This window comes from Quercus robur, chromosome 12 (genome assembly GCF_932294415.1).
Source record: "Quercus robur chromosome 12, dhQueRobu3.1, whole genome shotgun sequence".
NCBI lineage: Eukaryota > Viridiplantae > Streptophyta > Magnoliopsida > Fagales > Fagaceae > Quercus > Quercus robur.
The window spans coordinates 42462016-42489894 of NC_065545.1; the positions used below are offsets into that span (position 1 = coordinate 42462016).

Here is a 27879-nt window from a genome sequence, read left to right on the forward strand (position 1 = left end):
GTTGTAGATTATTTAATTCCTTTCAGTTTTATAGTTCACGGGCCCAAATCAAACTTAAAACAAGCAAGATATCACAAAGGGAAAAAAATCTTACCGATTAAATTTGGCAATGTGTCATTTTAAGTTTAGTTATAGTTCAATTTATTGAATTATAAGTAAACGACCTCAAAATGACCCAAATAAGGTGTCATTGTAAAGGTCTTGTGATTAACCTCACTTTGGTGTGCTTAATTTTCTAAAATTTCATTTAATAAAAATCAATCTAATAAAACCCCAAATATTTACCTCACTATTATTATTTTATCAAACCTTGTTTTTTCACACTTTTTTCAAAAGCTTTAATCTCATTCAATTTGAAAGTTGGAGATAATAAGCAAGTAGCTTTAGAAAGTAGACCTCATAAATTTTCCAATGACTCATTTGATCAAAATGGAGGTTGGGAAGTCCAAAAAGATTTGCCGAAAAATTCTTAAAAATGCACTTTTGGTACTAACTTTGCATGCAAATTCTTAACTGCTCATGGATGTTGGACCCAAAAAAGCACATACTTTCATGGACTAGGAGCATTCCTTGATGTCTCGGAACAACTGGCTCGACAAAAGGACACATGGATTGAGAGATATCTATAGACACCTTATTTTACAACTCCCATTTAACTACATTTGCATTTCATTGCATCTCACTTGTATTACATTGCATATCATCATCATGTCACAAGAGCAAAACTATTATTTTGGCCATTTGATCTCCAAATATATTTCATGAAATAAAATCTTGAGGTCATAAAAATCAAAACGATAGTTCATGGGTTTAATTGGACAATCGGATTAAAGGATATCAAGAAAACAATTTTTAACAGTAACATGCACTTGCATGAATTAAGTCACAACCACACATGATCATGAACTCTTAGTTTTACTTGGTCTAATTTTAGTATAATTTAAAATAAATGATGTGTCATAACACTATTAGTTAAGGATATGATTTATGGTGTGGCTTGGACTTGAATCCCTAAAAATCTTCCACTTTTCAGCTTGTCTTGCTTCCACTCAATTTGACCTTGCACCCAACGTTTTACTTCAAAAAATTCAAATTTTCTTTAAACCACATTGCCCAAAGACTCATCCTTGACCCCTCATCCTCCAGTATAAATGCCCCTCTCCATCAACAATTCAAAGCTTGCCAAATTTCAGAGAAAAACCTAAAATTTATTCACTTCTCACTATCAACATTCTCTAAAATTTGTAGTAGGAAGGTTCCTTTGGTGTTTTGATCCTCTCGGTCTCAACTTGCTAGAAGGGATAGCTTGGTCCTAGAGACCAACTTCCTATTCACTAATCATCATCTATAGATGATTTCTTGTTTAGAGTGCAAGTGCATGCAGTTAAGGTTTCTAAACCTCCTATTTAATGTATGCCCTAGTTCTTAAGATTCAAGCATGTTTTATTTTCAAGTTCTTCACATGTTCTTGATTTTTGAATATGTTAGATTTAGGTTGTTCGTAGTTTTGCATGTTTTTAGGGCTTTTTATTTATCAAGTTCACATGCTATTAGATTTGGGTTTCTCACATCACACAAATATTCACCATGTTTTCCAATATCAATTCCTTACATGCCTATAATAGGGTTTCATCATACTCTTGAGTGTTTTTCTTTTCAATCACATGTTCTTGGATGACATAAACTCTTGAATGATATGATATGATCATTGCCACCAAAGTATAGAAGTCCGATTTCACCAAGCAGGTTTTTTTTTTTTTTTTTTTTAGAATGATCACCAAGCAGGTTGGGTGCCTAACATCTTCCCAATCATGTAACCTAGACTCCGAACTTAGGTCAAGGACTAGTAGATTACGTTTTTCCATGTAATTTTCTATTTCTATAATGTAACTAGAAAACAAAGCTCTATACTTTTGTTTTGGATTGTATCTAGGATTAAAACCATGTAACTTTCTAGTTATTTTCAAAATATGTACATTCAATTGAAATTCATCAATAAAGATGCACTTTTCAATTATTTTGGTTTTTTTTTTTTTTCCAATTAAATAAGTGGCAACTCCATTGTAAAACTTTTAACCTAGGAGGGATGATAAAATCAGCAGAACCTCTACTCTTGAGAGGCACTAGCAAAACTCCACCCATTCACATGGGTTATGCTGATCCTTAATTTGAAAGGTTGGGTTGGGGGTGCGGTCTCTCACAATATCAAGTTAGGGAAATCAAACAAAGTTATGAAAATTAGTGCAAACATCCAACTTTGGAGGCTAATAATTTTTAGCACGATACTACAAATAACTTGAGGTCAAAACCTATTAAAAGTATGCTATGAGATCTTTCCATGGACACCAAGATCATTCAAATCAGAGTTCAAGAAGGCCTTTAAATCAGTGTGCAATTTTAGTACCTGAGATTGATCAAAATTGGAACTAAAGCTGGAATAAAAATGGGATTTTTGTACATGCACAGCTTGAAGCTAGCTCATGGACCAACTTGCATAGCTTCAAGCTGTGCATATTGTGCAAGGCCTTTTATTTAAAAGCTCTAGCTCCCTTCTGTTCCAGCAAAGCTCCTTCACATAGAAAAAAACGTTATGCCGTCTCCTATGCCTCTGGACAGCCCTCCAACCTCTTAGAAAAAAATTTCTCCTCCATTTTCATCAAAATCAAGCTTTTGGGAGGGTATAATATCTAAATTCTTTTAGTTTTCCATCATTTCCATGCTTGTTTTCTTTGTTTTTAGCTTGAATAATAGTTTTTGCATGTTGTTTGTTTGAAAGCTCTTCCTTTTATATAAAGCATGAGTTTCTAAGCATTCTTGGTTATTATGTATCCTTCGTTTGCTTTGGTTTTCTTTGTTTAACACGTTAGATGATTAAATAATGATACACTTTTTTTTATCAATAATCTTGAAAGTTTCATCTTTTATGGATTTTGATGTAAAGTTTTGGTTTTTAGATATGGTAGCTTAATATCTATACATCTATGGTGTTTATTTGTCTGTTCTATCTTATGTTCATCCATGTTTATCATGTGAAATATTTGAATCTATGTTTGTGAGCCTATATGTGATGATGCCATAGTTGTTCCATGAACAAAGTTTGAAGCTTTGTATAAAAAATGCCTCTTGAGCTTGAAAGCTTCAATTTTTTTGCTTATAAAAGTTCATTTATTTGTTTAAAAGCAATTAGCTTTGCATCAAGGTTACATTTTTGTATCTATAAGCTTTAATCTTTGTTAAAGTTAGAGCTTTTCTGTTTAAAATGTCACACTGGTTGAAAAGTTTCAAGCTTTTTTCACAAAATGATGAGTATGGCATGTAGACATGAAAAACTTGCATTTTGTTCTAAAGCTTTCTTTTTTATTATATCCTATCAACTCTTATATAAGTTTGCATTTTGGCCTAAAGTTGGTTCCTTTGATATTTAAATTCATGTTTACCTTATCAAAGTTTGAACCTTAATCTTTAGTTTACATTTCCTTATATAAATCTGACGAATATTGACATAAAGGTCATCTAGATGAAAGACGACCTTAGCCATGTTCGTTACAAAGCTGGGAAAAAGATTCCGTCAACATGCGTCAACTTCATGGACGAAGTAGACCACCACTCATTAAAGTACGGATAAATGCCCACAGGACTGCTATGAACCAATAATTGCACCGGAACAGTTACCAGTGTAATGATTGTCCAACGGCTATCCATTACACCATTAAAGAAATCATCAGTGTCAATCAATGCTGCGTTACTCTCAGGAGAAAAATGTCTGGAAGCAGCATTAATAGACATAATTACGCCCATCCATAGCAAGCTATAAAAGGGAAAGAAGAACTCAGGTAAAAGGCATGTTAAAATTCCAAATATTGACTTGCAACATATTTCCTTTAGAACTAAATTTTGCTAACGTAAGCATCGGAGTATTTTCAATCTGCCCCACGCCGAGGAGACTTCCATTGCTTTTTTTTCTTAACAAAAGGTAACGGAGATCGTCCATTGGCCTTGACAAGGAGCATACTGACGAGGTCAATTTTCGGTTTCATCAAAATCCATCTATGCATGTTAGTTTTAATGTTAACATTCAAAGTGTAACCTTTTGAGACAAAGTTTCAATCTGGGTACCCAAAGGTTGCATCTTTACATCAAACTTCCCTTTTTGTTTATTTATGTTGTCATGTTTAAGGTTTCCTTTTGAATAATGCTTGCATCATGTGCTTTAAAGTTATATCCTTTTTGCTTGCTCATCGTAGGATTAGATCTTTTGATATCTTGACGATGCTGGTATTTTTATGATGTTGGTTTGATGATGTATGATATGCTTTGTTTTAAAATTGGGTTTTCACCAATAAAATTTCTCAAGCTTTTCAAAATAATATGCATGGAATTTTTAATCTTTTCCCTTTTTAGGGACTCATAGGATTTTTATCCTCTCCCTTCTATGGAATTTTCCAAAAATTTTACCAAGTTTATATATAATATATAGGGTAAACTACGTACTTGGTTCCTATTCTTTATATTACAATTCAATTTGGTCCATAACCTTTCAATTGTATGTCAATTTGGTTCCTAACGTTTCAGTGTTGTGTCAATTTAGTCTTTGTCATTATCTCTTGGATGGAAATTGCTGACATTTACTTAATGAATCACTCTTTTTTTATTTAGACAAAATAAAAAATTAGTTTCGATTGATGTGGCAATGAATCACTCTTTTTTTATTTTGGCTATTTGTCAAGTTAGCAATTTCCGTTGATAATATTTCATAACAATATAACATGTACACAGTTTGTTTTCATAGAGATGTGATGCTACATTTACTTAATGCAGATAGTGTTACACCACAATTTCATATGAATAAGCAACAGACCGCCAAGGACTTCTCTAACCTTTCCTACCCAAAAACTGACCCAAATGTATGTAATTGATGGTCTATACATTAGAAAGATTGCTCAAATGGTAATGGTAACTACATTTTACTAATATGATAACAAATTTTTTGATAAAATTCTACTGTTGTTTTTATTCTAAAATTTCTGTTTGTATTATTCATGATTTAAATTTAATAAATGATGTATATAATTCTTCCAATAGTACTTACATGACCCGACTACCTAAAAAGTTCATTATCTACATTGGTCATGGTCAGTATTTCAAATTGTTAGCTTCTTTCTCCTTTGGGTTTTGTCTATACTACTATTTAAGAGGCTTTCCTTATTTGGATTCCTCATTTTTTATGCCTAAAATACCCTCATCATACCCACTTACAAGTTTTCAGCTAACGGGGATATATATATAAATTAAAACTCTTACACTTTAAGACCCACAAACTCACATACGCTTTGCAGTTTCTATCTTAGTTTCTATCTCTCATTCTTCTTTAGATTGAAGACATTTAGTTTAACTCTACATCCTCCTTTCTTTTTCTTTAGATTAAAGACATTTACTGTCAGAAATTCCAACAAATTTTCAAGTTCTATCTTTTGCAAGTTCCTCTTTGTTTTCTTTTTCTTTTGTTTATGATTGACTTTCTTTAAGTTCTACTTTTTTATTTATTTTTTATGTGTATCACGTTAACTCTTTTTTTTTTTTTTTTTTTAAATGTAATTTTAAAATGAATGGTTCCTTCATATACTCTTCCACTGTATTTCTTAATGAATTGTCATTTCATGTTGTAGGTATTGTGATCCAAAGACAGGGCTACTTTATGCTACAAAAGAAGCATTCAAAATCATATGTGAATAGTTATACAATATGGCGTCCCTTACCTCCTTTAGTAGCCTTTGTTTACATTTTATTTAAAAATTTTGAAATTGAAATAAAAATAGTTACCACAATACTCCCTAATTAATGATCAAAATATAAATGATCAATCACTATTTCATTCTTCTTCCTCACTTTTTTTTTTCTTCTTCGTATTTTTTTTTTCTTTTTAAGGAAGTTTTTTTATTTTATTTTTATTTTTTTACCATCATTGTATATCTAGGAAAAAATATTTTATTTCGCTCATTCAGCCTTTCTCACAATAAACTCTCTCACTTTTTCTCCTCCCTTTGTTTTTTCTCTCTTCTCACACCCTCATTATCATCTCCTCTGACCTCTTCTCTTCCCACAGATTCTCTCTCTATCTACCTCTCTTCTCTTTTTTCTCCCTATTTCTTCTCCCCTCTACAACACCGTTCTTTAATAAGTTTTTTTTTTTTTTTTTCTTTTTTCTCCTCACAGATTGGTCAACAATTCTATAACAATTTTTGGTATATTTATCAAACTATTTGCACTGGATTAGTTTGCTAGTAAAATTATTTGCCCTATATGGCATTTTGAACTTTTTAAAATGGAACTTAAAGTTATAATGGTTATTTTGAATTATGAGAAGTATGGTTTATATATATATATATATATATATGACGTACGTTACCGTTTATATACATGAGCAAGATGAGTATTTGAGATCATGAAATTTGGATAGATAATTTTGATTATATCCATTGTCAAAATTTTAATTTAAAACCAAATTCATTCTTGGTTTATTATTATTTATTTATATTGATTACATTAGGTAAGTTTACATAATACACATATTATGCATGTTTTAAAAACTGTGAATAACAAATACCATAAAACATTTTCAAGTCCATTTTCAAAATTATTACCAAGCATCAAAAACTGAGATAATTTTCTAAAAAATTAATCATTTTTCAAAAAACGTTAATAAACAAAGCGTTGATTCTTATCTAAAGGTACCACTAACATCTCCTTTCATTTACAAATGAGCACTCTAACCGTTTGTAAAATTTTCAGTAATAAAATTTGTATTTCTATTTTTTTTTTTCTTATTACCTCTCACTCTCAATTTTTTGTTAGTTCTTATCTAAACGTACCGCTGACATCCTTTTTCATTTAAAAATAAGCACTCGGGTCGTGTGTAAAATTTTCTGTAATAAAGTCTGTATTCCTAATATTTTTCTTATTATCTCTCACTCCTAAAACCCCTATTTATCTTGCTCCCCCAAGCCAATTGCTGCTGTTTCAGTCAGTCAGTGAGTCCCAGAGTTTAGAGATTAGAGAAAGAGAAATGGGGGGTCCTGAAGAAGAGGAAGAAGCACTGCGTCTGAAAGGCATAGCAGAAACGAAATACAAGAAGTCGAACCTGAAGTCCGCCCTCAAGTACGCGAAGCGAGCCCTTCGGCTAGCCCCCAACCTGGATGGGCTCTCGGAGATGGTCACATCCTTCAAGATCCTCCGCTCCCCTGATTCTGATTGGTACACCATCCTCCAGGTAGAACCCTTTGCTCACATTAACACCATTAAGAAACAGTACAAAAAACTCGCCTTGCTTCTTCACCCTGACAAGAACCCTTATGCCGGCTCCGAAGAGGCCTTTAAGCTCGTCGGCGACGCCTTTCGGTTCTTGTCCGATAAGATTCGTAGGAAAGAGTATGATATGAAGCTTAGGATTAGGATTCAGGATGACAATGTCAATGTCAATGTCAATCCTCCTCCTGCTGTAGACACTTTCTGGACCGCTTGTTCCACGTGCCGTTTGTTGCACAAGTTTGAGAAAAAGTATTTGGGTCATAGTTTGGTGTGTCCTAGTTGTAGGAAGAGCTTTCTGGCTGTGCAGGTTGAGACCAATGATGGGGATGATGTTGTGGAGGAAACTAGGGTTCGGAGTGAGAGGCTGAGGAAGAGAAGTTTGGGTCTTGTCGGGAGATTTGAGCAGTCGGGTTCTAATCGGAAAATGGGTATTGGTGAGAATTTGACAAGTGCCTGTGGTGTGAAGGGAAAAAGGGGTAGTGTTGTGAAATTGGGAAGTGTGAATGTTAAGGGGAGATTGCACGGTGGTGGCGGAGTGACAAGTGGGGAATTGGAAAGGGAAGAGGATGAGGATGAGGATGGTGATGGTGATGATAGAGGTATATGGAGTGGTGGGAGGTTGAGGAATTCGGGTTTGAAGAGAATGAGGACTGTTGGGGATGTGTTAGAGAGGTCAATGCCGAAGAGGGCAAAAACTGGGGAGGAAATGATGACATTGGCGGAGATGCAGTTGGAAGCAAAGCAAAAGGCGCATCAAGAGAGGATGAAATTGAAGTCAAAGGAAAAGGAGAAGAATGAAAGAGAAAAGAGGAAGGAGAAGGAGAGGCATGGAGATTTGAAGAAGAGTAGGGATTCTAAAAGTGGGGATTTAGAAATTGAGAGGCACAGGAAGAAGGGCATGGGCTTGGAAATTGATAGGCGCAAGGATTCTAGAAGTGGGGATTTGGAGATTATGTCAGTGGAGGATTCAGACTATTATGATTTTGATAAGGATAGGGTAGAGAAAAGTTTTAAGAGAGGGCAAGTGTGGGCTCTCTATGATGATGATGATGGAATGCCAAGGCATTATGGTTTGATAGATGAAGTTGTTTCGGTCAATCCTTTTGATGTGAAGATGAGTTGGTTGGATTTTCAAAGTAATGGGGATGAGGGGCTTATAATTTGGGAGAAAATGGGATTTCATATTTCTTGTGGAAGATTTAAGGTTGCTAGGAAGACTTCCATTAACTCAGTGAATGTCTTTTCACATATTGTGGATTGTGAACGAGCAGCAAGGGAGGTTTATAGAATTTATCCGAGGAAGGGCTCAGTGTGGGCACTTTATAACGATGCTGCTGTTGATGCAGAAGGAAGAAACCTCTCTGCTAAAGATAAGCGGTGCTATGACATAGTTGTATTTTTGACTAGTTTCAGTGAGATTCATGGTTTAAGCATGGCATATCTTGAGAAGGTTGATGGGTTCAAGACGGTGTTTAAGAGAAGGGAGATTGGTTCTCATGCTATTAGATGTCTTGAAGGAGATGATGTTCGGTTGTTTTCACATCAGATTCCTGCAAGGAAGCTTTCTGAGAATGAGGCTCCAGAGCTTTTGAAAGATTGTTGGGAACTTGATCCTGCTTCACTTCCTTCAGATTTGCTTAGTATTGATTGGCGGAGGTAATTCTGGTAATGAGTGCTCTGTGTATAGCTTTTCATCAATTAGGGGTTGAAGTATGTTAATGTACAGCAAGCACCCTTATGAGCTAATGACCATTCTCAGTCACCCTTTGTGACCTCTGTAGCAAATGAGGGTACTTCACCTTAACACAATGCAGTCAGTTTATAACTACATTATCTTGTCTTTAATATCCTACATAAACAGAATCATGAGGTCAATGTGCTTCAGATAGTTTAAGTTCTCCACAAATTACAATCTTTGTTTATTAATTTTGATGTGTGGGGATGATCGGATGGGTTGTGTTCTTGAGTGCATATCGGGTAATGGGGCACTTGCACCTGCACTCTGCATCGCATATGCTTACTGTTAATGCTACTAGTTATTCATGCAATTCTGAACACTTCAAACTGTATAAGATTGTTAAAATTGGTGTAAAGAGGTCACTTCGAGCCCTAAATTCAGTCAATAGAAAAGCACACTAACAAATTCTATTAATTGAGGAAGAAAACAAACATAAGTGAGAAAAATTGCGCAGAATTGTTTGATAGGCTTCTATAATCTCGTGATCATCATAATAGTATTGTAAAATAAGTGGATGCTATTGTTTACATAATGTGAGGTAGAAACTGCATTTGTCAAAATCGCAACCATTCCCGTCCTATTTATTTATTTTAATAAGTATTCCTGACCTATTTATTATCGAGTCCTTCCAATTGTATACTAACAATCTTCAAATAAAGTGTTTTAACCCTGCAGATTGATTAAAATTAGGCTGTTTAATGATTTTGGACTAGTTGGTTATACCTTTTTTATTTTTGTTTTGTTTTGTTTTCCCGGGGGAGAGGAGGAGCAAGTTTCCCTATTCTAATAATTCTATGCTTTTGTCAATGGTCCTCAAGAAAAAGGACTACTAATTAGTTGTTGTATCTTATATATTGCATTTATAATTTCCTAATATCGAGTTCTCCTCAGTGATTGGTTCTGCACAACTTCATCTCTGATATGTCTAGTTGCTATGCTTGAAAAGCCTGTATTGAGTACCTATCAAAAAAAAGAAAAGCCTGTATTGAGTGTGAAATTTATATGCAACTTGTACATGACTGGGTTTACTAGTTGCATGGTGGCATTTTTCTAGTGTGTATTTTGGGGGGGAAGGTTGGAGTTGTTATAAACCTGCTTGTGTTTAGATACTGCTTGCATAATCAACACTATAAGAATGATGCTATGGATTGCCTGCTATTTATTTTGTACTCCCTTTAAAGTATTTTTTTTTTCTTAGTTTATCATGTGATAAACATTTTTTTTTCAAAAATTTAATTGTGCATAATAACAGGTATGTGTTGAATTTTCATGCCACACGTGTGATGTAGGATAGAACTCATAGAAGCCAATTTTGATGTAGAATCTTTAGGAATATAGCACTAAATTAGGGTTCTTGATGAGATCTTGAAGATTCTTGATTAGGGTTGGTGTTTAAGGGTGTAAGCCTAGTTAAGTAATAAAAAAATTTGGATAGTGATTAGTGAATGAGCTTCATAACATTTAGATGTTAAAAGTTAAAACCATGAATAGAACAAGAAACAAGCAAGATAAACCCTAGAAATAACATCTAGTTTCCTACACAAAATCATTCTTAGATAGGAGAAGGCAATTACACTCTTAAGCTGCTGGCATTTTATTATAGTTAATCTCGCCATCTGTCTATTATTGAATACATTAAATACTCTTGTATAGGCTATTTGCCAGTACTACTTCTAGAAGGAATAGGATTGCTAAATAACCTTTATCTAGAAAGACTGAGACTCCTAATTATAAAGAGAAGTAATTAAGAACTTTTAAACCAAAATAGAAAAAGGACTCAAAACATAAAATAAGACTCATGTGACTCTAGTATAACCCATTCCAGAAAATATGCAGTGACCCAGTTTAGTGTGTTGAGGATCTATTGCTAGGTCAAAAATTTGGGACTTGGGCCTTGTCGTCGTTGTTGTTTCTGTGTCTTTCTCTGTATTGTGGCATTAGTTTGGTATTAGAAAGTATGAAAGAAATCAAAGACTTTTGAATATATTATTATAGAAACATCTTTTTTACAATATTTGTATTGCAATAATGAGAAATGCCTTTAATTAAAAAAAGAGAAGGGAAGAAAAAATAGACTTAGCATCAAACAAGAATGTCTATTTTGTTTTGATACCAATTGGAATATTAAAAAAAAAAAAGGTATTTCAAAATTTTGGGGCCAAGGTCTTTTCATTGTTGTTATTTGTGTGTCTTTCCCTTTATTGTGGCTTTATAGAAGATCCAATGTAAAGGAATATTTTTAGAACTTCAGTGACCTTTTGTGTATGTTATTACAGAAAATTTTTCTTTTTATCATATCTGTATTGCAATGGTGAGAAATGTTCTTAATTTTTTTTTTTTTTAAAAAAATAATAAAAGAAAAAGAAAAATAAAGAAAAGAATAGTCTTAGCATCAAACAAGAATATCTATTTTGTTTTTATACCAATTGGTGTAATACTTATAGAAAAAAAGTGTATTTTGAAATTTTGGGACTAAGGTCTTTCGTAGTGTTGTGGCTTTAGTGTGGTATTAGAAAGGATGGAAGATCCAATTAAAGGAAAGTTTTTAGAACTTAAAGGACTTTTGTATATATTTATTACAGAAACATTTTCTTTTATTATATCTGTTAATGATGAGAAATGTTCTTAATTTAAAAATAAAAATAAGGGAAGAAGAAGAAAAAGGAAAAGAAAAGAAGAGTCTTTAGCATCAAACAAGAAGTCAAGAATATCTATTTTGTTTTGATGCAAACTCATTCGTTATTTTGATACTCTATTCTTATTATGGTCATTCTGGATCTTCTCCCAACAGGGTTCATTAAAACCTGTTTCATGGTAATAGCTCTTTGAGGGGATCTAAGAGATTCCAATGGTAATAGCTTTCCATGGAAGAGTATTTGGTGCACAAAGACTCCAAAGATAGTTGCTCTTTATCTAGACAGAAACATAGGGAAATTTTTTGACAGGTGAACCCTTGTTAAAAGAGGAGTTGTTTTGGTAGATTGGTGTTGCATGTGCAAATAAAGTAGTGCAGCAATGGAACTTTTGTTATAATTGTGGAGTAGCCTGAGACTTGTAGTCTTGTCATTTGTTCTTACTATATGTTTGGGGTACGTTGGATGATGCCTAAGAAGGTTGTGTGTGCATCCTCTACTGTTAAACATCATAGGTATTTTGTTTGGATTATAGCCCCGTTATTCTAGCGTGGGCAATATGGAGCGAGAGGATCAATCATACATTTAACGTTGTGCAGTAATCAGTTATGGTGTTAGGAGTCCTTGGTTGTGAGATCCTTGTTTGAATGCTCTTGCACTCTTGGTCCTATGGTCTTAATGATATTTGTTTGTTTGTAAATTTTATTGATTCTCTTTCTTTTCAATATGTAATTCTCTTTATCATGTAATTCTTTAGGAGAACTTTTGTTATACAACTATGCACCTTGTGTGTGTATATTTATATATTGTGGGGGTCAAAAACTAACTAACAAAATGAACCGCTAATCAGAATTTGATCATCACATTTAATTTGTAATGAGTGGAAGATGTATAATCCACATTGGGAGGTTAGAACAAGAATAGAAATTAAATGATACGAACTTATTATTGATAAACAGCTTGGAATTAATCTTGCTTAGGATACATCCATCCAAAGGCAAATACAAGTGTTCCTCTAAACTCTTTCCTCTCTCTAAGTTTTTCTGCCCCTTTCTATGTGTGTTTCTCCTCTCTATTTATACCCCTAAGCCCTCTTATCATTAGTGGGCTGTCATAATGTGCATCAAGAGATACTTGTCCCATCCGGTGTTTCCTCCTCTCTTTAGATGATGAAAATGGATTTTTGGGGTATGAAACACTATTTAGACCAGTCATTTAGTAATAAATGCGGTTGTGTCAAGTAGGAACATCTAATTAATGCGAAGGTGACTGTTATTTGTCTTAAGGGTTATTTACCTTGGAACCTCAAACGATCCTTATGGGGCTGTGATTGTTGTCAGCTACTTCTTCGACATCAACCTCCTAAGCTGTCTTTGTTGTCCGAGAGTCATATATTATCTTGCATCAATTCAGGGATGCAAGCCACTTCTGTTGTCAGACCTTAGTTTATTTATTGGGCCTAAGATCACGGTATGGGTCCATTTCCTTGGACATTTCTACTCTTTAATGAGTTTATGTTCTATAACCCACGAAGTGTGGTTTGGGGACTACTCTCCGATATATTCTAAGTTATATTATACTATTCAATATTTTTTATTGGATATGAATGTTAACAAATCCACTATTAGATTATATTAAATATTATTGGATATGAATGTTAACAAATCCATTGTTAGATTATATTTTCTTCTTATACTCTAAATGCTTGCAAAATTTCAAGATAATATGAAATTAATAACTATGTCATCGATCAAATATTTCAATTTCAATTTTTTGTATATAAAACTATGCATAAAAGATGAGATTCTAGATTGAATAATAACTAACATCTGATTGTTATGAAACTTGGTATGCATGTCAAGAATATAGATAACATATAATTAAACGGTAGGATTTTTGAAATATTAATCCAATAAAAAGTTATTGTGAAAATGAATTTTTCTGTCCCTATATTTTCACCCTATTTCCATTTTGGTCCTCACTTTTTCATTTTTCAGTAAAACCTTCACTCTTGAGAGAAAATAACACGATTCCACCCATTTGTTGGGTTGTGCCAAACAATTTGAAAGGTTGGACGGTCTCTAAACAAAAAAAACCCAAGGGCTCCTAAGCTAAAAAAAATAAAATAATGTGTAGAACCAAAAATCATAGATTTAGAAATTCGATTACATGAGGGGAAAGTGTTATACATCCCACAACGCCTATTCAAAAAGATAGTACCTTGTTTCAAATTTAATTTTTAAATCTCACAATTTAAATAACAATTGAAATATTTGGCATTTGGTTTTAAAGAAAATATATTATGCGTGCAATGACATGAAACAAAGGTAAAATCTATTCTAGAATGACATGTGAGAATGACATGGACAATCTATCCTAGAATGACATGAGGATGCATGACATATACATAATCTACCATAAGGTGACCTTTTGTGTATGTATGGACATGTGAACAATTTATTTTAGAAAGTGGGATAAAAAAATATAGCTAAACATGTGATCGCAAAACATTTATTAGGAAAGTGGGCATCAATTAATTTTTACTTCTTTTAAAGAGAGAGAAAAAAAAAAAGTCATGTTTCTTCTTTATCTTGCAATTTTAACTCTCTTTTTTTTTATTTTTTTTTTTATTTTTTTAAGACAAGTAACATTAACTTTTTTTTTTTAAAAGAAAAGTCACAGTACGATCCTAAGTTTTTTGGCACAAACTTTTTAAGTGGTAAGTTATGGACTTATAATTATTATTTAGAATAATATTTGTAAGGACTCGATTTGTAACGACCCGTAATAACGCTGGGTTCGCACGTAAAAGGCCCAAACAATATCATTTGTAGAGCGTGGGTTTGAAAGGTTAGGTCTTTGTCACAAGACAGTGGGTTTTCTATGGTGTTCATACATAATTAAAGTGTGTGCGCCTTAGGAGTCTTTCTCCAGGAGGCGGGTTGGGAGGCTTTGGTTTTTGGCCATTTTTCCCAACCCCCTTCTGGATTGCCCACTTTTCCTTTTATACTAGCATGTGTTCCTTATCCTTCGTCCACGTGTAGGATCGACTTTTCCAAGACTAATATTTGTCCCATCAGCCCATATCTAGAGTGGTTGGGGGTGGTTGTAAAAGCTGGAGAGTATGGCTCTGTCAGGTGTAGAGTATTGAATGGCAGTAAGGGCAGCTTTCCCTGGTCGTTACACTTTCCAGCGTATCCTTCTTTATTGACCTAGATATTTTTAGATTTTTTCCAAGCTGCTCCTATACCGTTTTTGCCCTTCCTTTCAGTGAGACCTCGGACATGCCGAGGACTGAATCGTCCTCAGCTGTGTCCCAAGACTATTTTGTACTCGTATTACCGACCCTGGGCTATAACCTTCCTCGGCTTGGGCCTTGGGCCCCAATGAATAAATGGGTCAGGGCCTCAAATTATTGGGCCCCACAATAGCCCCTCAAAATCCTGCTGTCCGACCTCTTGGTTGGAGAGAAGGGTTTTGGTAATGCTAAGCTTTTATCACGGCTCGTTTAACTCTGTCCTTCATTAATGTTGGTGTCTCTTCATCTACCCAGGAAACATTCCGGGCTACGAGACATTCCTCTGAATTCATTCATAATACATTCCTGCTGTTTGATTATCCAAAACGCGCCTTTAATGATTTCCCTTTACGAGACCATTTAAATTCGACGGTTATTGACGGTATGGGGAAGTGGAACGGGTATTTTCTCGTTCACAGATTTTCTTGAAAATCTGGACAGATTAAATACCTTCCGTTTTGCCCTTCATATAAGAAGAAAAGCAAGAGGTTATTTCTCTTGTATAGAGACCCTTTTAATCATTTTGAAATCTGAAACCCTTAGCCTCCTCCAGAGTTTACTTTATCCGCTAGTTACATCCTAACTTGTGATACATTCGAGATAGGAGTAAGTAATGAAGGAACCATACCCTTCCCAGAAATACCATGTTCTTATGAAGCTCAAAATGACTCGGTCAGGGCAGGGATGACAGAGACTCAAGATCCTTCTTACCCTCCTTTCAGCCAAAATCCGAAGTAGGGGCTCATCGCGTCAAACTTTTGGCGCGACTGAGCTGGGGTCGCCCATTATCAGTACCAGCCGCTCTCTTACAAGCATAGCTAACATGGCACCAGCGTGTTAGGAGTTAGGACTGACGCAGGGACAAAGTATCCCTGCTTCTTCCTCTCTTCCTTCACTGGTGCCTCCTTTTGCCTCTCTTTCTTCTTCTTTCCACCACTGGATCCATCCTGGTGCTTTTCCTTCTTTCTCTTCTTCTCCTCTCCCGCCAAGGAAGTCCCTCTTCTCAATATGGGTGCCACTGAGGCAGAGTTTGGAAAGACTTAGGAGCAGAGCTTAACAAGATTTCTGTTTGTTTGTTTTTTTTTTTTTTTGTAACTCATTTTCTATATAGGCTTTGTTTAAGCCCTTCATTGTACGCTGTAACACCTCTTTACATTAATAAAGGTCGTCATTTCTTGATTTCGTACATTCTATCTCTTCTTTCGAAATAGTTATGCCGTGAAGAGACGTACTATCCTGTAATTTTTTTTTTTTTTTTTTTATACTATGAACGATGCTTGGGGACGAAATCCCAGTTAATGAAAAGATCTCGCTCTGTGCTTATTGGAACTATCTGGTGTAATAATGTCAACTTGAATAAATGGCACTTAGGGCAGAAACCTCTTACTGAGAAAATGATGTTTATAATGAACTTAATAAAATTGTTCGGCACAATAATGCCGACCTAAGAAAGCGATACTTAGGGCCAAAATCCCTTACCAAGATAAAAGATACTATTATGAACTTATGAGAGCTGTTCGGCACAATAATGCCAACCTGAACAAACGACACTTAGGGTCGAAACCCTTGCTAAATAAAACATATTATTATGAACTTAACAGAGTTGCTTGGCACAATAATGCCGACCTGAGAAAACAATACTTACCCCAAAAATAGTCGAGATGACAGCTGAATGCTCGATGCATTGTAGGAGGTAATCATCCGAGGATATATAACCCAAAAATGAACAGCCCCTACAGGTTGCCGAGTAATAAGGCGTTTCACCATCTTCCTAATAACTTTCATAGCTTTAACCACTTCTGGTACTTGATCCGAGGATTGAGCAACTTAGAATTCTTATTAAGTAGCTGACCTTTCCACAGGTTTGAGTTCGAGAACCATACAATACCTTGGTTCAGTCTAAAACTTGGTTTTTTCTTCTAAGTAGTTGGTTTCCCCATAGGTTTGAGTCTGAGGACCATGCAATACCTTGGTTCTGTCCAAAACTCGATTTTGATAAGTAGTTGGTTTCCCCATAAGTTTGAGTCCGAGGACCATGCAATACCTTGGTTCTGTCCAAAACTCAGTTTTTTTTTCTTCTAAGTAGTTGGTTTCCCCATAGGTTTGAGTCCGAGGACCATGCAATACCTTGGTTCTGTCCAAAACTCAGTTTTTTTTTTCTTCTAAGTAGTTGGTTTCCCCATAGGTTTGAGTCCGAGGACCATGCAATACCTTGGTTCTGTCAAAAACTTGATAGATATTGCTAAGTAGTTGGTTTCCCCATAGGTTTGAGTCCGAGGACCATGCAATACCTTAGTTCTGTCAAAAACTTGATAGATATTTAAGTAGTTGGTTTCCCCATAGGTTTGAGTCCAAGGACCATGCAATACCTTGGTTCTGTCCAAAACTTGATAGATATTTCGTAGTTGGTTTCCCTATAGGTTTGAGTCCGAGGACCATGCAATACCTTGGTTCTGTCCAAAACTTGATAGATATTTACGTAGTTGGTTTCCCCATAGGTTTGAGTCCGAGGACCATGCAATACCTTGGTTCTGTCCAAAACTTGATAGATATTTAAGTAGTTGGTTTCCCTATAGGTTTGAGTCCGAGGACCATGCAATACCTTAGTTCTGTCCAAAACTTGATAAATATTTAAGTAGTTGATTTCCCCATAGGTTTGAGTCCGAGGACCATGCAATACCTTGGTTCTGTCCAAAACTCAGTTTTTGATAAGTAGTTGGGGGAATTAACCCCTCGACTATGGCATGAGACCTTGGTTTTAGAGGAGTTAGATCCTCAACCAAGCCCCTAGAACCATCCGTGCGACTGACGATATGAAGCGTAGCCCCTAGTAAATAAACATAGTTCCTAGTGGAACTTTACGCTAGAACACTACAACCGGCTGTTAGAAATGACAAGAGAACTGTCTCGACCTACTGCCTATGGCAACACACAAGCCTTCCCCACAGACGGCGCCAATTGTAAGGACTCGATTTGTAACGACCCGTAATAACGCTGGGTTCGCACGTAAAAGGCCTAAACAATATCATTTGTAGAGCGTGGATTTGAAAGGCTAGGCCTTGGTCACAAGACAGTGGGTTTTCTATGGTGTTCATACATAATTAAAGTGTGTGCGCCCTAGGAGTCTTTCTCCAGGAGGCGGGCTGGGAGGCTCTGGTTTTTGGCCATTTTTCCCAGCCCCCTTCTGGATTGCCCACTTTTCCTTTTATACTAGCATGTGTTCCCTATCCTTCGTCTACGTGTAGGATCGACTTTTCCAAGACTGATACTTGTCCCATCAGCCCATATCCAGAGTGGTTGGGGGTGGTTGTAAAAGCTGGAGAGTATGGCTCTGTCAGGTGCAGAGTATTGAATGGCAGTAAGGGCAGCTTTCCCTGGTCGTTACACTTTCCAGCGTATCCTTCTCTATTGACCTAGATATTTTTAGATTTTTTCCAAGCTGCTCCTATACCGTTTTTGCCCTTCCTTTCAGTGAGACCTCAGACATGCCGAGGACTGAATCGTCCTCGGCTATGTCCCAAGACTATTTTGTACTCGTATTACCGAGCCTGGGCTATAACCTTCCTCGGCTCGGGCCTTGGGCCCCAATGAATAAATGGGCCAGGGCCTCAAATTATTGGGCCCCACAATATTATTTTCATATTGAGTCATGTTAGACTATTTGTAAAAAAAAAAAAAAAAAAAAGGGTGAACTTTTGCATTCAAGACTTTTTTTTTTTTTTTTGGGTAAACAAAAAATGAGTAAAGGGGGGCGACTAGTGTGGCTTCCCTACCTGGACGTGACCATAGTAGCACCCTACTGGTCCCAGGTGAGAACCCATAATCCCCGTTTGTGAGAAACTCACTTATTATTCTTTGGATCATTTTGCATTCTAGATTTATTGTTTTAAAATTCCAAAGTTAAATTTGATAATAATATCTAACTCATAAATTTGATAATAAGATCTGAAAATTTTAAATTTTGAATATGATATTGATGGTTTGTTTTAGATTATATAACTTATTATTTTGTTTATTTGGATGAATGCAACTTTAAAAAAAAAAGTTTTAAGTGCAAATATACTTTCCACAATGAATTTCCCTTTCTTGTTATCCAATGGGTCTAATGACAATGATATATTGTTTGGGGGTAAATTATGAAAACTTTCCTTGAGATTTGAGAGGATAACACTCTACCTAATCTTAAGGGAAGTAACACTCCCCTTCATTGAGATATGAAGAAATCAACACATTATTCATTTTGTTAATACAATAATAAGAATATTAAAAAATTTGAAATTGTCCCCCCGACGAAACCCTAATTATTGGTTAGTGAAAGGGTTTTATTTTTGGGTGTATGTTATTGTCACCAAACAGTGGTTAGGGTTTGGCTGAGAAATTTTGTTCAAAATTTGAAATATTTTGTTACTGTTATTAAAGGAGTGATTAATATGTTGATTTCTTTAAGCTCAAAGGATGAGAGTGGACTATGGAATATTATTCCCCTCAAATCTCAAGGGAACTTTGCGTAATTTATCATTTTATATTTTTGGATAATTACAAATTACCTACATGTAGTATGACCCAATTCCACTTTGTCTACTTGTGGTTCAAAAGTTGGCACTTTACCTAACTAAGTTAAGTTCCGTTGAACTTTACCTCAATCACTTTCTAGAGCTCAATATCCAATGAGCTAGATATTAAGCTCACCACAAGTGCGTTGATGATACTCCCATTTTTTTAGGGCAAGGATTTGTTGTAGCAATTCTTGCATAATGATCATGTGTCAAGCTATTAAATAGACACATGTTCATAAATTTTTCTTTAATGCCTCGTTTAGGAGGAGGGAATGGAATGAAATGGAAATGAATGAAAATAATAATTTTAAAATATTATTTCCTTCCCTTGTTTGAGAGTTTTAATGAAGGGAATGGAAAGCTCATTCCCTTATTTAAGAGTTTAAGTGAGAGGAAATGGAATGAGTAGGAGGGAACACTTATTTCTCTCTATTCCCTTAAAACCTCAAATTTTCATTCCCCCCGAAATTGGGAGGAATGAGAGGGAATGAAATTAGATTTAATGATTTTTTTACAAAAACTTCCAAAATACCTCTATATATTCAACTATTTATTTTAAAGTAGGGGTCTAATAGTAATATTGTTATAAAATGATTCCATTCCATTTCCTCCATGTTGCTCCAAAACAAGATTACTTACATTCTATTCATTTTCATTTCTTTCCATTCTTTTATTTTAAAACATCCAATCAAAATTACTTAATTCCATTTCATTCCATTCTTTTCCATTCCTTTCCCTTGCTTAAATACATTCCATTCTATTCATTTTCATTCCCTTATGATCATTTCATTCCATTCCCTTATGAACTCCCAAACGGAGCCTAAGTGCTTCAAGATTTGTGTAATGTGACAAGTTATTTAAGTGAATTTCACTTTTACTTTATTAACTTTGATAACTGCCGTTGATTTCTTTAAAACAAAATGAATACAATGATTTATGTAGGAATTGTTGCAACCAAATTCTTGCCTTTTTTTTAATGGATAAAAAGGGAGCTCATGCATATGGTTGCTACCTTTGCTTAAATACTACTATGAATGTACAAATAATAGTGAAACTTGTTATTATTCAAACTCACAATTTCCTATATTCGAACCAATGGATTCAACAATGAAACTCAGGGGTTGTTTGGATTTTCAGTTTCCATCACCAATAACTCTGTTTCCATCATCTATAACTCAAAATTGTTGGGTCCCACGGTTGAGTAGTGTGTTTGGACATGTTTTCAGTTTTTGTTTCCATTACTCAAATTTCTAATTTTTGAGTGATGAGTTAGGGAAACTGAAAACACATTTTAGGTGTTTTCAAGTTATCAAAACTCAGTTTTCATGGCATTTTCATAATTAAACACACATGCACGAGACCTACTGTCTTGTCAAGTCACTTTCCTTCTCTCTCCCACTGGCCACTCTCCTCTTTTCTTTTTTCTTTCTTCTCCACTTTTCTTTCTGTTTGTCTCTCTTGTTTCTTTGTTCTTCGTTGCTCCATTCTTTTTTTTTCATCACAAAATATTTTTGGTTTTCACTGCACTCCATGATCCAGTAAGGATGTCTCAAACCCATTAAAAAAAAAAATCAAGAAACAAACTTTTCAAGCTTCAAGCTCCACCCTCTTCATTTTTTTTTCTTTCTTTTTATTTGCTCAGTTTTCTCTTTTTTCTTTGAGTTGAAAGTTCCTTCCTTTGTAATTGTTTGTGGATTTGGGGATTTGGTTGATTTAGGTTTGAAGAATGGAATTTGGATTTGAATTTCGGGTTTCAAAATACAAACATGAATGGGTTTCAAAATACCCATTACTTGTTTAGATTTTATTTATATATTTCTTTTATTTGTCCTGTTTTTGTATTTAGAACACCGTGGTGTTGTGTGTTAGGTGTTCTTTTTTTTTTTCTTGTTTGGGATTTTTGAAACTTTGGTGGGAGGGTTTGGAAAATTTATCACGAAATCAACACAACTTTCTTTCATGGATGGGTTTACATGGTAGAGAGGAAGGAAAGGAAGGAAGAAAATAATATCATAAAATCCAAACATTTGAAGAACAGAGGTTTTAGGGGAAATAGAAGAAGCATTGGGTGAGTTGAGTGATTCTTTATTTTACATATTTATGGGTTTGGGTTTGCATTTTGGGAGAGTAGCAGGGGTGAAGGGGAAATGAGAAGCGAAGAAAATGGTGGGGAATGAGGGTTCTGCCCGTAGGCTAACAGAAGGCTCTGACCAAGTGCTTAGGTATGAGTCCCACAAAAAGTAGAAATATTTGAGTGATAAAAAGTTGAAAATAGTGACCACCGCATACTCTTGGTGCGATGATCACTCTATAAATATAAATACTTATGAGGTGTAGAAGTAAGGACCTAAATTCAAATCTCCGGAAGGAGCGACGGTTTTTTAAAAACCAAACAGCCCTCGTATATTCATCGTAAATCTGTTGGTCGAAAAAGGAACCCGCTAATCATATCTCTATATATATATATATATCTCTTTTGCGTAGGGAGGGTCGGGGGAGAATATGGTAATCCTATATCCTAACGTGGCTTGATCGTTGACCATACAATAAAATACAATACCTGAACCGACCTTTAATGCTATACAGTTCCGCACCGTATAAGACCACAGCTCCACCTACTACTCTTTTCTTATGCTTCTCTCTCTGCGCTCAAATTCAAACTCCATTATCTCTCTCACACTAAAGAAATTTTCTTTTTTGTTGTTGTTTCGGTTGCCTTATAGAGGATTCGTTAAAATCTCTGAGAGCAATTTTCTATTCGCACTGAAATCTCTCTAATTTTCATTACCCAATTATGGGTTTCCAAGACGATCCGTATGTATTTTTTGCTCTCTTCCTCTCAAAATTAGGGTTTTTTTGACTTCGATTAATTGAAATTAAATTTGGAAAATTTTCAGGTTCCGTGACGAGGATGGAGAGCCATTGATGGACTTCGACGACGTACAGTCGGATCGGGAGCAATCTCCGGAGCCGCGGGGGCAGGATCTCTTAGATGACGACGATGAGGAAAACTGGCAACAGAGAGAGCGATCGGAGACGCCGGTGTACGACGAGGCGTCGTTGAAGACCGGGAAGCCGCGGAAGCGGCTGGTGAAGAAGAGTGGAGACACGGCGAAGGAGATCGTGGCTCCGAGTTTGATCGATGAGGACGAAGACGAAGACGACGGTTTAGGGTTGAGGAATCTGGTGGGGGAGGAGGAGGATGATGATTTTGAGAGGAAGAGGAAGAAGGGAAAGGAAAGTAGTGGAAAGAAGGAAAAGAGGCATAGTAAAGGAGGAGAGAAGAGAGGGTTTTCTTCTTCTTCTTCTTCGGGAAAGGGAAAGGGTGGCGGTGACTCGAAGAGAGGCTTTTCTTCTGGTAAGTCTGGCAAGGATCACGATGGTGAGGTCAAAGAGATGTGGGACACTATTGCTGGTGGCGATTCTGAGGTATTCTAGGGTTTTGATTTTCTGTACTTGGTTTATACTATTGACATCATCATCTATGACACCTATCAAAGAACAAATGATAAAACTAGTTTTAGGTGAAGTTGGGATTGGTTGTGACTTCTTTGTTTATGGTTTTGATTTGGGACGCGAAATCTATTTCAGTCTTCAGGGTTCAAAGCCTGTGCTTTGATGTTTTTGTTTCCATGGAATTTTGTGATTAAGATGACTGGAATTTGGGTAATTGATAATGCTCAGAGCCAGTTGTGATGTGTTCTACATTCCGGCATTATATTTTTCTAGTTCATTGCTGATTTCTTTTAAGTTTTTATTTGGTTCATACAGAACTCTATCATTTTTTGCATTCAGATGTATTTTGTGTGTGGTGTGTGTACAATAAATAGATTATGAAGGGCTAAACCTTTCATTTATTTGCTTTGGGAATTAACATTCTGATTTTAGTGTTTTTTAATAAATCTTGGGACCTTGAAGATTTATTCATCATAGTTTACCACAAATCCATTTGTTCTGTATGTTATCTATGCTTTTAGTATCCTAGTAAACATTTTTAATTATTTCCCACTCTTTAATGGATTAGGATGATCAAGAGGGTTCCAGGACTATGGATGATGACAACTTCATAGATGACACTGGTGTGGAACCCGCTGATGGGTATGGAAGTGGTAATGAGCCGCGTTCTCCTGGTGAAGCTCCTCAGGTCAATTTTTCATTTTTGTATATATATATATTTATATATTTATACATTTCAGGTGAAGTACGGATGATGTAAGGCTGCTGTGCATCTCTTTTTGTTGTTTATGTTGTTTTTTCATTTAATAAGCTCTTCCTAGAATAGCATAAAGTACATGCTGATTTTAGTTGATTCAAATTTTTGAAGTTTGAGGTTTTTTTCATTTGTTGTGCTAGTGGTTTGTAGCTGATATTGTATTTTTCTATGTTGTTGACTGAGTAATCTGCTTATCAACTCATTCCTATTGATTGTTTGATTTCTGCCTGGTTGGTATCTTGATTCTTTTTTTTTTTATCCATCATTGGATGCTTCTAGGCAGAAGAGGGTGAAGAAGATGATGAAATTAAGGAGCTCTTTAAGATGGGGAAGAAAAGAAAGAAGAATGAGAGAAGCCCTGCAGAAATTGCGTTGCTAGTTGAGAATGTCATGGCTGAGCTTGAGGTCACAGCAGAAGAGGATGCAGACCTTAATAGACAGGCAAAGCCTGCTGTTAATAAATTAAAAAAACTGCCTCTTCTGACTGAGGTCCTTTCAAAGTAAACAGTCTGCCATCAGTATTTTTGGGAATTCTTCTCTTTTAATAGCATCAGTAATTTGTATCTTTTAGGTTCTTATGTTCTGTGTCAACCAATCTTGGTGCAGGAAGCAGCTTCAACAAGAATTTTTAGATCATGGAGTGCTAACTCTATTAAAGAATTGGCTTGAACCTCTTCCTGATGGAAGCTTACCAAACATTAATATTCGTGCTGCAATTCTGAAGATTTTGACTGATGTAAAGTCAGAGTTCCCAGCATTTTTTGGTCTATAACATGCAGTAATAATGATCATTGACGGACTATATGTAGCCTCTGATATGTTGCTTCTGTTATGCAGTTTCCTATTGATCTAGAGCAGTATGATAGAAGAGAACAACTGAAGAAAAGTGGTCTTGGAAAGGTAGGAATGACCTTGGAAGAATCAGTCCATAACTTTTGCAGCTCAGATATGGAAGGAATAACTTTGACTGATTGACTATATTTTTGGGCAGGTCATTATGTTTTTATCAAAATCTGATGAGGAAACCACATCCAACAGAAAACTTGCGAAGGATTTGGTTGATAAATGGGTAATGTGATACATGTTTCAACTCCTAAGTATATATATGTTTTAATCTACTAGTGTTATTTTATGTTTTCCTCTACCTCATTCAATTCCTTAATTTTTAGTCAATTGATTGTTTTTTACAAGGGTTCCTATTTCTGTTGCAAATTTCTGATTCTTATGTTTTCAGTCAGTGGTTGCATTTTTGTCATACTTTTATGGATTTTTTTTTTGTAAGTAAGAATGTTTTTTTAAAAAAGAGACCATGAATTTAAAAAAAGAAAAACAAAGCAGTCTCTAAACAATTACGACTAGAAAAAGTTATGTACAAAAAGGCAAGGACTCTATAAACAATACAATAGAATCGCCAAACTTCCCTGCGTGGGACCACTCATATATGGAACGAATGAGGTTGCTAACAACTGATTCCACATATTTTCTATATTTTTTTAAATGTAGTCTCTTTCTTTTCTTTCTTTAACAACCCATGTAGATCTGTAAATGGGCTTCATATTGTATTCATTAATATTGAATATTTCTTTTCATTACTTTGAGTGCAGAGTCGACCAATATTTAATAAGAGTACTAGGTTTGAGGAGATGAGAAATGTTGATGATGAGAGGGTTCCATACCGAAGGCCACCTGTGAAGAAGTACTGTTTGTGAACTCTTCTGCACATTTCTCAATTTTTTTGCTTTCACACACAAATTTATATATACTTATGTTTAATTTTTATTCTAATTTTGGTAGGCCGGCTAATAAGGCTGCTGGAATGGAATCTAGAGACGGTGATCTTGGTTTAGATGAATTTTCACGGTATGATGCAATGACAGACATATATTTGCTCCTATACGCCTTAATTTATTTATATTTTTGCACAATTTTCCAATGCCATATCATATTAGATGTTAAGTTTTATTACACTGCAGGGAACGCAAGTCTGGTCAATCATCTTCCAGGTTGCACGCTACAAGGCCAGAAGCAACTCCTTTAGATTTTGTGGTTCGTCCACAATCTAAGATTGATCCAGATGAAATTAGAGCTCGTGCAAAACAAGTTGTACAAGATCAGCGTCGTTTAAAGGTTTGTTTTCCTTTGCTGAAAAGTTAAATATTAGAATTAGTGAAACTACCTGTGGGCATCTCTTGAAGTCAGCATGAATAGAGTGATGGAGATGTTTAGTTTCCAATTAATTAGATAATTTACTCCAATTTGGACACAAATGAGTTGCTTTTGTTCACTTTCCATATCCGGAAGAAAGAGTGGTTTAGAATTGTAGGGGAATATTGCCTTTAGTTATTACTTTTTTCTGCTCAATTGCCTATTTCTATAAAAGCCTCAATGGTCAACCAATGATATCAGAAATTCTAAAGATGATGAAAATTCACTAAAGGGGCAAGGCTCACACTTTTGCCTAAATTTCACCTATGCTCTTCTGCTTTGCTCTTATAAGTTTTTGCTTGTTGTATAACATAATTTTCACCCAAAATTCCTTCTCAGTCTTAGAACCAGAGCATTAGCTTGTTGAAGTCCTAGGTTCCAGCATTAGCTTAATGGTGGTGAACAGGAATGATCTGATTTGAAAGTCATTATATCTATTCTTTCAAAATGATTATCTGATGGCCCAAATGAATATGGTTTTCATGAAACTTTTCCAAAAAACTTCTCTTTAGAGAAACTAGTGCTTTTATGGGTTACAAGTAAATGTCAACCTTATTCAATAAAATAAACATTACTACATATTTTGGAAATCTAACTATTGAATTGCATGTTTTTTATGATCTCAATACACATGACAAATTTTGTGTCAATTGGATATCTTTAACTATATGATCTATAAACTTATATTTTATGCATAATTTTAAATTACAAAAACTTGCAATTTAAACAATTTATTGATGACATAACTCTTGATCTTTAATTTTTTAGAAATTTTACAAGCATGAAAAATATAAGAAGAAGATATGATTCAATAGTAGATTTGTCAAAATTTACCTTCAATAAAAAGACATTGAGGAAGGTTGTAGCCTAAGGTTATAACTAATTTTGTAGCTAAACTTTATTTTAACTAAGGAAAATCTAAATATTTGAGCCGTGTGAATGACAATTTCTTGATATCTTGCATATGCAATCCTTTCCCCTTCTTGTGCTACTCTTCTGGGCTGCTAATGGATGTGGTTTGTGAATGACTATACGTGATATAACTAAAATATAAAAATTTGAGCTGTGTAAATGACATTTTCTTGATATATTGATATACAATCCTATCGAATCATTTTCCCTCTTCCTTTTTTCATTGGGATGGGTTGAATGATTTGTTGGACCAATTTGTAACTTAATCTGCCTTAAGATGTATATTAATGAACCTCACAAGTTCATTATCTTTGGTGTGATTTTCCCTAGGCGGCAAGTTTGCTTTTGTGAGCATGTGTATGTCTGTGTAAGCAGGAGTACACGTGACTAGTTTTGCCTATATGCATTGCGAATTCTTTGTTTTTATATTTCTAAACTCAGAATGCAACTTGTTAATCTCAGATGAATAAGAAGTTACAGCAATTGAAGGCACCGAAGAAGAAGCAGCTTCAAGCCACAAAACTTAGTGTGGAGGGTCGTGGTATGGTCAAATATTTGTAATGTTACAACTCAGTTACTAGGCAAAAGGGTGCCTTGGAAAAAAAATTATATTAAATATTCAAATTTTGTTACCTTTATATTATTTGAAACATTTTGTTCCTTTAATCTCTATATGTTGTTATTGAGAATCAGAGGTTTAATGAAATCTCTAACATCATCCTTTAATTAAATTAGGTTTCTTGAAAAAATAAGAGGTCTAAACAGAGACTAAAAGAATAAACTATCATTTCTTTTCTTATCTCAGCTTTTCTTGTGTTGTCTCTCATTTTTATAATTAGGCTGCAATTTTTTAACACATTATTGCCAAAAATTTTAACCAACAAATTTTACTAAGGTTATTTATAAATGTTAAGTAGTAAAATTTGTAATATCTTAGCATTCTTCATGTGATAATTTAACTATGAAAAAAAAAAAATTCTCTTGTTTTGTATCTATTATTATTCCCTTGCAGAAAATAC

At 34.9% G+C, this 27879-nt stretch overlaps 2 protein-coding genes across 2 annotated transcripts; both read left to right on the plus strand.

The window, feature by feature from the left end:
* Positions 1-6903: 6903 nt before the first annotated feature.
* On the plus strand, positions 6904-9133 carry LOC126709342 (uncharacterized). Its single transcript, XM_050409550.1, has one exon. The coding sequence runs from the start codon at positions 7064-7066 to the stop codon at positions 8963-8965; it is 1902 nt and encodes a 633-aa protein (XP_050265507.1). The 5' UTR covers positions 6904-7063; the 3' UTR covers positions 8966-9133.
* A 12986-nt stretch (positions 9134-22119) lies between these two features.
* LOC126708008 (protein IWS1 homolog 1) lies at positions 22120-27526 on the plus strand. Its single transcript, XM_050407802.1, has 11 exons — positions 22120-22344; positions 22428-22959; positions 23555-23674; positions 24023-24243; positions 24350-24479; positions 24581-24643; positions 24735-24812; positions 25348-25439; positions 25538-25603; positions 25717-25870; positions 27323-27526. Exons 1-11 carry the CDS (start codon positions 22325-22327, stop codon positions 27419-27421), a joined length of 1575 nt encoding a protein of 524 aa, XP_050263759.1. The 5' UTR covers positions 22120-22324; the 3' UTR covers positions 27422-27526.
* Positions 27527-27879: the final 353 nt, after the last annotated feature.

Excerpts from the sequence above, each read along its gene's own strand:
- LOC126709342 (XM_050409550.1), top strand. The coding sequence starts at position 7,064 with ATGGGGGGTCCTGAAGAAGAGGAAGAAGCACTGCGTCTGAAAGGCATA.
- LOC126708008 (XM_050407802.1), top strand. The coding sequence starts at position 22,325 with ATGGGTTTCCAAGACGATCC. Across the intron at positions 24,244-24,349 it reads CTGACTGAGGTCCTTTCAAA|GAAGCAGCTTCAACAAGAAT; the intron begins GTAAACAGTCTG and ends ATCTTGGTGCAG. Across the intron at positions 25,871-27,322 it reads AAGATCAGCGTCGTTTAAAG|ATGAATAAGAAGTTACAGCA; the intron begins GTTTGTTTTCCT and ends TGTTAATCTCAG.